The following is a 14615-nucleotide window of genomic DNA, read 5'->3' on the forward strand; positions in this document are numbered from 1 at the left end:
CAATGTAACATGAGGTGGCTGTGACCCACCTAAAAGGTGGATGTGCCCGATCAAAGGCCAAGCACGGAAGTACCGCCAGCTTTTGGTGGTGCTTTTGTATCTTCACTTGTATCATACATTTTACGAAAATTTTATGAAAACTATGATACATTTTAAGAAAATTTTAGCAAAATCTTTTTTTCTAAAATAATTATGTACTTTTATTATGTTCTTCCTAGCAGACATTTTTTTGTATCCTTAACGTGATCATTCCAACCGAAACTGGCATTGTCTTTTTATAATAGTAATATAAATTTTAACACTGATAATTTCATACAATTGTACTCTATGCGTATAACGAGTTTCAAACTTGCAGACAAGTAACAGAAACAAATACATAAATAAAATCTGGGAAATTCAGTTTATCTTATAGAACAAAATTATATAACTGCAAATTGGTCCAAGTAACTAGTAAAATCTGTCATACATTCACTTCCAATATGGACTGAGGCAAAGGTTGGTACTAATATGGAAACAATTTTGAAGGAATTTCAAAGAAAGTATGTACAAGAAGCAAATCAAAGGATCAAACCCTGAGCAGGAGCAGGCTTGGAAGAGTGCAGTTCACTTGCAGCGGCTTTTGGAGACTCAGAAAGGACCTGTGCATACTGGTCTTCAACTTTTCGCTTCTGTTCCTCTTCTGCGTTTTCCACTTTCTCTTTTGTCTTCTGTCCCACATCCCCGGCTGCCTTAGCAACCCTATTAAAAGCACCTGTTACCCAAGAAGTCCCAGTGAGCACATAGCGATTCTTCATTATAGCAGACCCAGCGGTACTGACTTTCTGTTCTGCAACTGCAAATGCTGATTTGGTTTTCTCTGAAACCTGAAACTTTTGATCCACTTCTCTAACTCTACCACTCACAACCGAAGCACCAGAACTTATTTTCTCACTAAGCCCAAGTTTTTGGTCAAAAGATGTAACTTTTGCCGAGGCTGTTGAAGTTATCTGGAGCTTCTCATCAAAAGTCTTTGCTTTATTTACAGCATCTTTACCTAAGATAAAGCCCTTCGCAAGCATGCTCGTGACCACATCCTCTGCCTTCCCTAAAGCAGATTCAGTACCACCAGGAGTTTTACCCACTTTTGTCTGAAAAATATCATACTGTTGTTAAGGAAAAACAGCCTAGTTACTTAAAGCAGAATAAGTAGAGGGTCTTTGCAAAGCTTACAGATGATGCCAACGCAGCAGCTGGAATCCGGTAATCTGGATCCCGAGTTATATTAACTGACAAATCAACTATTGTTGCTCCCTGAAATACTCAAACTGTTAAATTTGATATGATTACAGGTTATAAATTTCTAAATGACAGGAACGAGGAAACACACATTTAGTTCACCAAATATATACATGACATTACACTACTTCTCCATTAATCAATGACATCAATTTGGTCCTTCAATGATATTTGATGCCACCAGTTTAGTCCTTCAAGGATCAATTTGATGTCATTTTAGGGCCAATTTTATTAAAAAAAAAAAAAAGTGACATTAAAAGAGTAATTTGATGTCGCACATATCCTTTTAGGACCAATGTGATGTTACATATATCTTTGGACCAAAACAGAATTTAACAATATAGCAGGTTGTGAACAATGTTACGAACTCCACATATAACCAACCATAACATTAAATATAGCACCCAAATAAGACAACTAGTGGCTAGGATCGCATTCAACATAAGCTCCAATTAATATTATCATCGTCAAGCTTGCATAATAAACTCTCTCAGATTTCCCTTCTATTTATATTAAATCTGATATTGCATGATGATAGCTCTAGTAGTAAGAGGATTTTTCTATCTAAAGAAGAGAAGGGGAAATTTCCGGAATCCGACATCACATGAATCAACAAAACATGCATATCCAATAAGGTTTTTGAAAAATAATAATGCCAGTTCAGTTTTACTTTCATGGAAAGAATTTTCAGATTAGGAATTATATTACATAAGAATGAGGTTCACAATGAAACTTTTGTTCATAATGAAACAGTGGATAATTAATAAAACTAATATTGGCACCTACATCAGTACCACTTTTCATTACATTAAACTTGGAACCTTAAAATGAATAGGATTGTCCCCTATTCCTAATTGCTAAAAAAGTGGTCAACACATATACGCAGCCTCCAAGCTTAACAAGCAAAGGGCTGTACAGGAGGAAAAAACCAAAATGCTTGAAAAATAAAAAATGAACAAGATATGAATTTTGGGACACTGTTACACGTGAAGAAACAACTAAAGGGCCCAGAGTCTTGAAGAGTCTTCTCAAAGGCCCAAGAATTAGTTAGCAGTTAGTTAATTTGGAATAATAGATGGGATCAGCATGTTGTCTCTTCCTCCTATATAAGAGGATTTGTTCTCTGTTAGATGCAGTTTTTGGAATATTTGAGTTTAGGCTGAGATAATCTCAGAAAAAGGGGAGTGCCCCTTGGAGAAGGCCTCCTTATTGAATCGTTTCTGTATATATTTCTTTTTTTCATTCATCATCAATGAAATCTTCCATTTCTTCTATTGCCCGTGTTCTCTCATTTTTCGATTCCTCTGTTACTTTTCATTTCACCAAGAAAATCAGAGCTGCAACAAATTGGTCCAGCCAATCTCAAATTGGTAAGGCGTTCATATATGCTTCCTTGAGTACGATCGCCATAACGGTGACGCATGACCTTCGTTAGATCTTCCCACTGCAGATTAGGCTTCCTGTTTTGCAAGAATCGAAACCAGTGCACTGTTCCACCTTTCATACTCACAAACACCAATAGTACTCGGCTACTCGCTCAGATTCTGGAATTTCCTACATCTCGAAAAAATTTCTACTCTGGCGATTCATCCTAAAGGGTCTTCTCCATAAAAAATGGGTAATTCTAACTTCCGCATCCAAGTACACTCCTCTGACATGGTTGTAACATACCCAACCTCTTCATTTTGGGTAATCTGTTGACAAACCAGTGGTACAAGATTCTGGGCAACTCCGTTGAAGTAATGCCATTCTTTTGCATCCACTCATTTAGAAGAAGCTGAATCTCATCAATGACTTAAACTTCTTGTCCCACATTTCTATTTGATGGCTGTTCTTGCTGGTTTCCTGTCTAAGACACTCAATTCAATTTTCCAGAGCTACCACACTTGCTTCAATGGAAGCCATTTTGACGGATCTTGCAGGTTGGACCAATTTGTTGCAGCTCTGATTTACTTGGCGAAATGAAAAGTAAGAAAGGAATCCAAAAATGAGAGAACACGGGCGATAGAAGAAATGGAAGATTTTATTGATGATGAATGAAAGAATGAAACTGATAGAGAAGTGATACAAGGAGACCTTCTCCAAGGGTCACTCCCCTTTTTCTGAGACCATCTCATCCTAAAATCAAATATTCCAAAAACTACTTCTAACAGAAAGCAAATCCTCTTTTATACGAGAAAGGACCAACATGCTGAACCCATCCATTATTCCAAATTAACTAACTCCTAACTAATTATTGGGGCCTTAGGGAATACACTTTAAAGACTTGGGTCCTTTAGTTGTTTCTTCATGTAACAGACGCAATGTCAGATAGTGACATGAAATTATTCATGAAGATTGAGGATGGAGGATTAACATGTATGACCCAATACAAAAGAAGCACCTTTTAACAAATGAAGGATGCATATCCCCAGAAGAGGCCTGTCCATACTTAAGAAAGGGCTAAAAGCAAGAGATTCAACAAAAAGAGACTTTTGAGAGCCTCTCAAGTAAGAGTTTCTAATATGGAAATTGTCCATTTAGCTGATCCACTGACACTGCATTATCTTGCCAAAAATATGAATATGTCAACTAAATGTAATGCCTTTTGGATAATGACAAACAATCCCATAGTTCTAAGTCTCAAACTCCCAATAATGAATATATGATGTTTTGGTTATCAATCCAGGACAAATAGATTAGGTGTATGAGATACTTAACTATTTTATAAAGAATCGTGTTTGATACAAATATATATTAACTGATGATTAATGACAGGCAAATTACCGATAGTAGTACTGCAGTCTCAGCTCCTTGTGAATCCTTGAAAGTAACATAGGCAATTTGAGACCGTTCATCATGGCTGCATTAATATATAAACTTATGATTTGCATAATAAACTCTAAAAAGGTAGTTAAAACCAAGCACAGTAACTTACTGACCTCTGTAGTTCAACATATTCAATATCACCCGAAAAAGAAAAGAACTCCATAATGTCTCTCTCAGATGCCCCAAAGGAAACATTACTGACTTTTATAGTTTTGATCTGGAAAGAAAATAACATTTAAACACAAAGTTAAAATCTTGTAGAGAATCTACCTCTGCTTATGTACTTATGTTCTGAAATCTCGCACTTAAGGAAAAAATCAAAGCATGTTACTACTCATCCATATAACTAAAAATGGGAACTCCCCCTATTGTGTCTCTTGAGACTACCAGCATCATATAAAAAGAAGTATACATATAAATTAATAAATATTATAACTTCGTCAACCTGTCAATCCACTCATTCAGTTTCCTTGAATGTTTATAATTGTTTCTTATAACTAATACTAACTACTATTCTTATTAAATCCAGTCTTGACTCTTCCGTAAGAAGTCCGAAAAGAGGGGATCTGAGAGCATTAAATATTTAATAAAATTATTTTGATAAATGGAGAAATCCAGTTTAATAAAAGCAATAAATGACAAAGGAGGCAGAAACCTTAACCCAAAAGCTGGATGTTGAAAACAACAACTTTAAACATATTCTAATCTGAAACAATCCCTATCACCCATAACTACAAATAACTCAATCAGCTAGATATGCTTATTGGTAAGATCATACATTTGGGTGGCTCCAACAAAAAGATAACTCGACAAGTCATAAGTGAATATGTCTTTTCCCTTCCAAACAATGTTATTTGAAAATAATTATCATCCAAGTTTGAAGGAAAAGATACGATCATGTCTAATCCAGCCATCCTCACATTTATTTATTTATTTAGGATGCTTTTCTACCCAATTTAAGGGGGAGAAGGGGGGCAGATGAACATCTCTATTTCAATCAAAACATACATACAAGATAGACCTTTCCTGATTACGTCGTGATGTTAGTTTATGTCCATTACTGTAAACTCTTGAAAGAAAATTGTATCACCTACTATACAACATGCATGTCTAATCAATAACCTTAGATTATCAATTATTCCCAAGTATTAACCTTGGAGCATTCAGAACATAAACAATGTAACATAATAGTTACTGGTCCTAAACTACATGCCTAAAACACCTAAAGCCAAACAATTATGGGCAATCTCAATGCAGATATCAAACAAACAAACATCACGAAATCCTCCAAAAAATTCCCGGCAAATCAAACTCCGACACGATACTGAATTAACCCAGAGGAACATTTTCACGGTAAGGAAAACGAATTCCATACATTAAACAATGATCTTTCTAGTTTTCACTTTATATTCATCACAGCAGGACACAACAAAAAAATAAAAATAAAAAACAGATCTTGAGTACCTTAAGAATTTGCATCATGGGAAGTTATTATAGCCCAAAAGGAGTACCCCAAACAGGAACAACCATAAAAAATAAACATTACACGAACTGGCTTCAGAATTTACAAGAAAGGAAGATAAACAATTGGCTATTCTCTCCAAAGTCAAAACACACGGAAACAATTCTTAGCACCGAAATAGAGCTTCCCAAATCGAAATACCAAACATAACAACACGAAACTAATTTACCTGAACAACCACCCCATACTGAACAAAAGTAAAATCTTCCTTAAGAAGACAAGAATACTAAGACGGATCTACTCTTTAACCTCTTAACTAAAGTAAACTACCTTTGAGATAAGGACCAAACCTCATCCATATACGATAAATCACACAGTGGTGGCAATGTATTATACAGTATACAAGATCTTCAAAATTACGAAAATGAATAATGATTCGTGGAATTATAATAGGCGCAAACATTGAGAGATGCGGTCAGAACTCACCGACATCGGGTAGAGATCTCCGCTGACCAGAAACAGCAGCGAAACGGAGCGTTTTGAGAGAAGAGAAGGAAAAGAGAGTTGAGCGAAGAAGAAAACGGTGCAGGCGCTACTAATTTTTATCGTTGTCTGAGTGAAGGAGAGGACTAGGAAACACGTGCCGGATTTGAGTCGCACGTGCGAGTACCATTGAGTAAAGAGCAAGGTATGACCCAGGGGCAAACCGCGTGAACATGTTTGAATGGAAAGACTTGGACTTTCGAGTATAGGTTATTAAAACAAGAGTAAGGATTTTTTGGTCATTACGAGATTTAATTTAATCTTTTAAAAAACAATTTAATTTTTGATTTCTCTTAATTTTAAAATAGGCTCACCTTACTATATTAGTTTTTTTAGAGATTAATGTAGGTTTTTTTTGAATTTCAAAGAGACTATAATTTTATATTAACTAGATCTATTTTGAAATTCAGATGGATCATGAGTCCGACTTTTTTTTAAGGGATTAAATTAAGTTCCATAATTTTTATTGAAGACCCAAAAGGTACTTTACTCTTAAAATAAAGACCAAATTAATACACACGTCTATTAAATAGTGTTTAAAGTTTCTCTAAATTTTATTTAAAACTTTTTGAACTATAAGATTTTATTAAGAAATTTAGAAAAAAAAAATTTAAAAGGATACCAGTTAATTTAACTCAAAACAAATGAACATTTTGGTCCACTTGTTAAATCTTTGGAAAAAGTTCAAAAAATCTATGTAATTTATTCTTTTATCATTTATCCTCTATAATTATTTTTCTTATCATTAACCTTGCGTGTGATTATTTCCATTGAACTTCATCTTTAATACTATTAAAATTTGAACTAACTTGCTCATTTTTTCCATGATATATTAATTAGAGTTTTTTATATGGGTTCGTTTTTTCTGCAGCTACTGCAGATAAGTTATCTGCAGTAAGTCAATACGACGTCGTTTTAGGACGAAAATCATGGTGTTTTTGTAATTTTAATTTATTTCAGGGTTATAATAGTCTTTATATTTATAATTTTTAAAAATTTCAATACCAAAACGACGTCGTTTTAGAAATAAATGCAGATAACTTATCTGCATTAGCTGCAAAAATATTTTTCCCTTTTTATATTAGTAAGAAAAGGATAAATGACCAAATTAGTTCAAATTTTAATAGTGCTAAAAGATGGATTTAGATGGTAAAAATAATTGAAAGCCCATCAATCAAATTCCGATTTTGTCTTCTTTCATGCAAGTCTTTCATAGAGACTTTTATGACACCAACATGCATAATATTGGACTATTAGTATTAATAGGTGTCTTAGAGACAATTTGAGAGTCAGATGACACTGAATGTACTACTAAGCATTTATGATTGTTATTATTATGACCATACATTATCTTTTTCATATCACTTGCCTCTTTTATAATATGTGTAATAGATAAAGTCTCTTGGGATATATATGGGTGTACCTTGAGGATCTATGATGAAATCAAGATTACAAGGACTCGATCTCACTACATAACTATGCCCCTAAAATTATTCCTAGTCTAGAGGCATCAATGAAAGGCATTGGTCGTCTCGATTAGACTAGGACAACAATAGGTTAATTACATAGAAATGTGAGGTATAGAACTCATGAGTGCAGGCATGGAGATGCCTTAACCTATGTCATAAGTCGATTTGTAGTGTACCAAGTCGCACTGAACCGACCTGTCGAGAGACTCCACAAGGAAACTTATAGCAGTATCATTGGATAAGTAATGTCTCTCTTCGTTTAGTTGTGTAGACCATTCTTAGACTTGAGGCTATTATAGTGCATTGTGTGCGAAGGTCATACTTTGGAGTATAATTCTATCCGCCTGAAAGATGGGGAGAATAGTGTACTTACGAGTATGATTATAAGGCACGAGTGTAGAAGAAAAGGTCGAAAGAATTCATTATCCTCTATAAAGGATTAGTTATCCACCAGACTAGTAAGGCTTGGATGACTTTCAAGTAACTTAGGAATCTAGGCACAATAAGAGATAATAAAGGAGTTCATGGATCTTTCTTAGAGTTTATGGAATAAGATTCCCTGTCCTAACAAAGTGTAACACCCCGTGTATACCCGGTTTGTTAACATGCCATCGTATTAAGCCACGCTTAATTAAAAATGCGGAATATCTTTTTCTTTTCAATTATGACGTCATTATCATTACCAAGTTGAATTACTTAATTCATTTCCAAAACATTGCCTGTATGTAAATTGCAAAAGACAACTATCTACACTGAATAACCTCATATATATAAAACATTAACTGTGTCTCTAGTCACGGCACTACAACACGTAGGCCGGACAAACCCTGATAGTTTATACAACTCAAGTCTAAACAACGATACATAATCAAATGTGGCATGGACAATCCCCATGCTCACCAAATAAGGCAACAAGGCCCAACAGAGTCTCAATAATAACAACATAATCATAAATATAACATATCAGCATCCAGCATATAATCATAACAGCAAATATCTAACTCAGCTCCGGCCTCCTGCCGCCCGAGGTCTCAACCCCTGGGTTACCTAAACCTGAAATATGTGCCCCAAACGTGGGGTGAGATCTCTAAACAGAAATCTCAGAAAGACAAGGGGTCCTCCAGGATTTTCCACTCCAAGCTCACTTACATGTGCAATATAAGTTCAAAAGCAGTAATATCATATAAGTTCCAAAACAGTGCAATGCAGTAGATAATTATGTCATTTGTGTTATAACTAATCTACTGGCCAGAGAAATGCAGGAATGCGTCTATTACCCACACAGTACGCGCCCATGTCGTACCTGCCCACAGGATCACATCCCGTCTAGGCGAACACCACATACATATCATAAGGCATTTGCACTTAACAGCTCAATAGCATTTCAGTAAAACAATACATGAAAACACATCATGCGTATAAACCATCCCCCCATGGGATATGGTGAAACCAACAATGGCTAAATCGAGGACACGAAAGCTTACTTTGCAAGCTAACTATCCAAGCCAAGAGTCCACACAAGCTCAAGTCCACAAACAGCAAGATCACAATCTGTTTGGACCAATAATCATATCAATATTCAAACACAACAAGCATATGACATAAAGACAACGTCTTTCCTTTATGTTTCATGTCTTTAGGCTTCTCACAAAGCCATAAGCCCTTAATCACTTAGATTCCAACTTAGATTAATCATACAGAAGTCCACATTAACTAATCATGGGTCCACAAACCCAAAAATATCATTCTGTATGAACAGTACCGTTACTGTTCACGAAAACCCAGAATATCTGGATATTTGTCGGGGTCAATATCCGGATATGCATATCTGGATATCATATCTGGATATTTCGCGACAGAATGCAGTTCTGCATTTCGCGAGATATCCTTCCCAAAGGTGGTTCTTTTCACAGTTCCATAAGCTTAAACATGCATTTTTAGGTGTGTTTAACCTTACCCAACCTCAAGTTATTAACTTTAGCTAGTTACATGCATCAAGGCTTCATTTTTAACTAAGAAAACTCATGCTCAAGGTTGATGGAACTTACCCAAGCTCAAAACAGAGCAAGAAGTAGCTCTTGGAGCTCTCCCTTCAGCTCCAAAGATGCTGACTCCAAGATGAACGAAAATAGGTATCAAGGTTGGCCCTTTCTTCACAAAGGTAGCTTCTTTAAGCTCCACAAGCCAAGAAGATGACCCCCACAACCCAAACACAAAAACTCAGCCCCCAAAGACTCCCAACACAGAAGCTAAACTCAGAAAAAAAAAAGCACCTTACATTCTCTCAAGCCCAAAGCACACTCACACAAGAGATTTGGTGAAGAAACCAAGAGGAAAGGTGGCCTCTTAGCTCACAAAGATGGAGAGGAAGGTTGGCTGACTTCAAAGGCTCCAGCAAATGCTACGTAGAGGTGCAAATATTTGACCTAGGATCATGTGCCAATCCTATATATAGCCACTTAAGTTTTAATCGTACTGTATTAGCGCTAATAGCTACTCTTAGCATTTTAATCTCAAACTTAGGATTCTGAACCTACTCATTTTTCTAAGATTTGTCATATTTTTATTTTATTTTTTGCAGCACCTTTTCGGTACGCGCTTTTACATAGCCACTATCAGTTCTGGCACCAGTTCTCATTATTTTGACCTAAAACTTGTTATGCCAGTCCTATATATTATTCTAGTGACATATACACACTTTTCATAATTTTCCGGGATACTTAATCGGTACGCATTTATACCGTGGAGCAGAACCGGTATCTGCACTTTTCGTCAGAAAAGCGACTTTCAGCATTCTTAAACACTTACTATAATTATTTAAGCCTTCTCATAATTATTAGGGTCAATTATGGAATTATTTCCTAATTCTCATATTTATTTAATTAATTTCCTAAATTAACGGTGCGGGTTCTTACATTCACCCCACTTTTTAAAGGATTTTGTCCTCAAAATCAGAAACATACATGTCTCGGAAGTCGGGGTACTGCCGGAGAAGCTCGTCCTCTCGCTCCTAGGTACACTCCTCAAGAGTTCTTCTAGTCCACTGTACTTTGACCATCAGAATGATCTTGCTCCTCAGCTGCTTCTCGCCACGATTGAGAATCTTGAGTGGTCCGACGGGAGTCTTTAAGTTCTCCCGAACTTCCACATCATCAGGTTGCACCACGTGCGAAAGATCTTCTATGTACTTCCGAAGCCGAGACACGTGAAACACGTCGTGAATGTTGGCCAAGTTCGGAGGCAAGGCAAGTCGGTAGGCAACAGGTCCTACTCTACCAAGGATCTGGAATGGCCCAATGAATCGCGGGCTCAACTTCCTCACTCCGAGGGCCCGACCAACACCGGTGACGGGTGAAAGTCTCACAAACACGTGCTCACCCTCACTGAATTCCAGTGGACGATGTTTGACATCGTAGTAACTCTTCTGGTGATTCTGCGCCTGCTTCGGCTTCTCCCTGATCATCTGGATCTACAGGGTGGTATCTTGGACAAAGTCCAAGCCAAATAACTCCTTGTCTCCAACCTCAGACCAGCAGGTAGGAGTCCAACACCTCCTACCATACAACGCCTCGTAGGGTGCCATGCCCAGGCTAGCGTGGAAACTGTTTATGTATGAAAACTCCACCAATGGCAGGTACCTATCCCATGCTGAACCTTGCTCTAAAGTGAAAGCCCTCAACATGTCCTCCAATGTCTGGATGGTCCGCTCAGTCTGTCCGTCAGTTTGAGGGTGATAGGTTGTACTCAATCTCAACTGAGTACCAAAAGCTCCCTGCAGCGCCTCCCAGAACCGAGATGTGAACTTCGGGTCCCTATCACTGATGATACTCTCGGGCACCCCATAAAGTCTCACGATCTCGCGAACATATAGTCTGGCCAACTGCTTAGTAGTGAAGCTCACCTTCACCGGAAGAAAGTGGGTAGACTTTGTCAATCTGTCCACGATGACCCAGATAGAGTCACAACCAGCCTGAGTCTTCGACAATCCCACCACGAAGTCCATGAAAATGCTCTCCCATTTCCATTCTAGAATCTCTAGAGGTTGAAGCTTACCAGACGACTTCTGGTGTTCAATCTTTACCTTCTGGCAAATCAAGCATTTGGACACATAAACAACTATGTCCTTTTTCATGCCCGGCCACCAATAATTCCTCTTCGAGTCCTAGTACATCTTTGTAGCACCAGGGTGGACAGTAAACTGGCCCTTATGAGCCTCTGTCATTACTTCCTCAGTCAAAGGAGCTCGAGGAACCACAATCCTCTTCTGGAAAGTCAATAGATCATCCTCATTCCAAGATACACCGTCCTCGTTCTTCACATAGTCTAGGCACTCTCTCTTTACTTGCGCCTCTTTGATCTTCTCCATGAGCTTATTCTCCACTTGCACGGTTTCCATTTCGAGAAGTGCACCCCTAAACAAAGAAGTCACCATCAGATCTCAAAACTGCTCAATAACATCATAGTCACCCATAGTCAAACTAGATAGACTTACGGATTTCTGACTCAAAGCATCAGCTACCACATTGGCCTTACCAGGATGGTACTTCAACTCAAAGTCGTAGTCCTTCAGATACTCCATCCATCTTCTCTGTCTCATGTTCAGCTCCTTCTGATCAAACAGATACTTCAAGCTCTTATGATCATTGAACATGACAAACTTCATGCCATAGAGATTATGCCTCCAAATCTTGAAAGCAAACACAATAGCAGCCAACTCCAAATCATGAGTCGGGTAGTTCTCCTCATGAGGCTTCAACTGCCTCGAAGCATAGGCAATCACTTTGCCCAACTGCATCAATACGCAACCCAGCCCTTTTCCGGAGGCGTCGGTGTAGAGCTCAACTTTCTCAGCAGGATCAGGAATGACCAACACAGGTGCAATCGTCAGTCTCTCCTTCAACTCCTGAAAACATTCCTCACACTCGTGAGTCCACACAAATGGAGTCTCCTTCCGGGTAAGGCGAGTCATTGGCAGAACCAGCATGGAGAATCCCTTGAAGAACCTCCGGTAGTAACCTGCCAAACCCAGAAAACTCCCCACTTCAGTAACTGTCTTGGGCCTCTCCTAATCAAGCACGGCCTCAATCTTGTTCGGATCCACTACAACTTCTTCTGCAGAAATCACATGCCCAAGAAACTTCACAGACTTGAGCCAGAACACACATTTCGAAGGCTTAGCATAAAGCTTTTTCTCCTTCAGCACTTGCAATACAATCCTCAAGTGCCCAGCATGCTCCTCCTCCGTCTTGGAGTAGATCAAAATGTCGTCAATGAAGATGATCACAAACTGATCCAGGTACGGCTGGAAAATCCTGTTCATGTAATCCATGAACACTACGGGTGCATTGGTGAGTCCAAAAGGAATCACCAAATACTCAAAGTGACCGTATCTTGAGCGAAACGTGGTCTTAGGGATATCCTCTGGCTTTACCCGAATCTGATGGTATCCGGACCGGAGATCAATTTTCGAATATACACAAGCTTCCTTAAGTTGATCCAACAGATCATCAATACGTGGGAGGAAATACTTGTTCTTGATTGTCACCGTGTTCAACTGCCGGTAATCGATGCACATTCGCACTGTCCCATCTTTCTTCTTCACGAAGATGTCCGGTGCTCTGCATGGAGACACACTCGGTCGAATGAAGTCTTTCGCCGAAAGATCTTCAATATGCTTCTTCAGCTCAGCCAACTCTGGTGGCGACGTCCGATATGGAGCTAATGAAATAGGCCCCACACCAGGAAACAAGTCTATGGAGAACTCTATGTCCCGCTGTGGTGGAAACTCAGGAATCTCCTCCGGAAATACTTCGAGGAATTCCCTCACCACAGGAATGCCAGCGATATCCTCCTGTGACCCACTCACCAAACCCCCCCAACATGACATAACTGAATGCCCTTGCTCGCAAGGCTCTCCTAGATTGCAGCAATGAAATAAAAGGCGAGGAACTGGCTGTGGAATCACCCAGAGACATCACAACTCGCTTGGCGCAACAGTTAATCATCACACAATTCCTGGACAACCATTCAATGCCCAGAATAATCTCCAGATTGGCCATCAGCAATCCAATTAGATCTACCGAGTAATCACGACCATCCCACTGAAACACGACATCTCCATGAACAGTGGTAGAATCACACTTTTCTCCGGTGGCAGTGGTCACCCGCAACGGTGGAGAAAGCACAAACATGGGCAACTCAAGCTCCACAGCAATCGGGGTAGCAATGAAGGAATGATCCTAGTGAATGGTGAAAAAGAGTCTCTGAGCTAAAATGAGGAGTCACTTGGGGCATGGACTAGTAAATGGTGATTCACTAGGATGAAGGTACTAGGCCAAAAGTCAAGGAATCCTTATGCCCATCTAGCCTTGGGCGCAAATGTTAAATAAGAGTGCATAGAGAGCAAGTAGGCCAAGTGATAGTCACTTGGGGTAAGAAGGCAGGTATAACACCTCATGATTTTAAATTAAGTGTTTAAACCATTAAAAGTGTAATTAAGTGAAGATTCAGTGAAAATCCTAAAGATTAGGCCAAAATACAAAGAAAGGGCAAAACGGTAATTAGCCAACACGCAACCCTAGGAAGATAAAAATTGAGTAGAAGGTCTCATATGGTAAAAATAACCCTGGAAATGGGTTCAGAACGAAAAATTGAGTGGATAGGCAAGTTTCAGAAAAATCAGTGAATAGTGTTTTTCGGGGGTAAAAATATCGCGTTACGATTGCACCGTAAAACGTGTCAGTTGAATTTTGAGCTCTAGGTTTCAAATATGAGTCATAAATGGTCTATTGAGTTAGGAAATATGATTGTTGATAAAATTTGATGAAAGTAAGTCATTTTGGGGAAGCGTGCCAACGGCGCGCGCAATAGCTTAAAACAGTGTTTTCTCCGAACGAATGGAGGACTCTGAATTCATCTGATCAAGCATAATTAAAGGAGAATAGTTAGTGTTAAAAATTAGAGTTTCTAAATAGGTTTTGAAATTACGGACGTTTAGTGAGAGTTCGAACGCGTTTTGAATCGCGTGAGGTGGCGTGGGACTCACCCCACTTAAAATC

The 14615-nt window shown here is 38.5% G+C and overlaps 1 protein-coding gene across 2 annotated transcripts; it reads right to left on the reverse strand.

The window, feature by feature from the left end:
• Window positions 1-393: 393 nt before the first annotated feature.
• Window positions 394-6129, reverse strand: LOC133290568 (binding partner of ACD11 1-like). 2 transcript variants are annotated; one of them, XM_061488663.1, is made up of 5 exons: window positions 6032-6129; window positions 4197-4300; window positions 4042-4117; window positions 1210-1290; window positions 394-1127 (listed from the first exon to the last, which is right to left on the reverse strand). In XM_061488663.1, the coding sequence occupies exons 1-5, from the start codon at window positions 6035-6037 to the stop codon at window positions 558-560; spliced, it is 837 nt and encodes a 278-aa protein (XP_061344647.1). In that variant the 5' UTR covers window positions 6038-6129; the 3' UTR covers window positions 394-557. The 2 variants fall into 2 exon arrangements, with proteins under 2 accessions (XP_061344647.1, XP_061344648.1); XM_061488664.1 differs by having other exon boundaries at window positions 394-1142.
• Window positions 6130-14615: the final 8486 nt, after the last annotated feature.

Source organism: Gastrolobium bilobum, unplaced genomic scaffold (assembly GCF_033153095.1).
Source record: "Gastrolobium bilobum isolate Gb01-03AN ecotype WA unplaced genomic scaffold, APGP_CSIRO_Gbil_v1 utg84911, whole genome shotgun sequence".
NCBI classification, from domain to species: Eukaryota; Viridiplantae; Streptophyta; class Magnoliopsida; order Fabales; family Fabaceae; genus Gastrolobium; species Gastrolobium bilobum.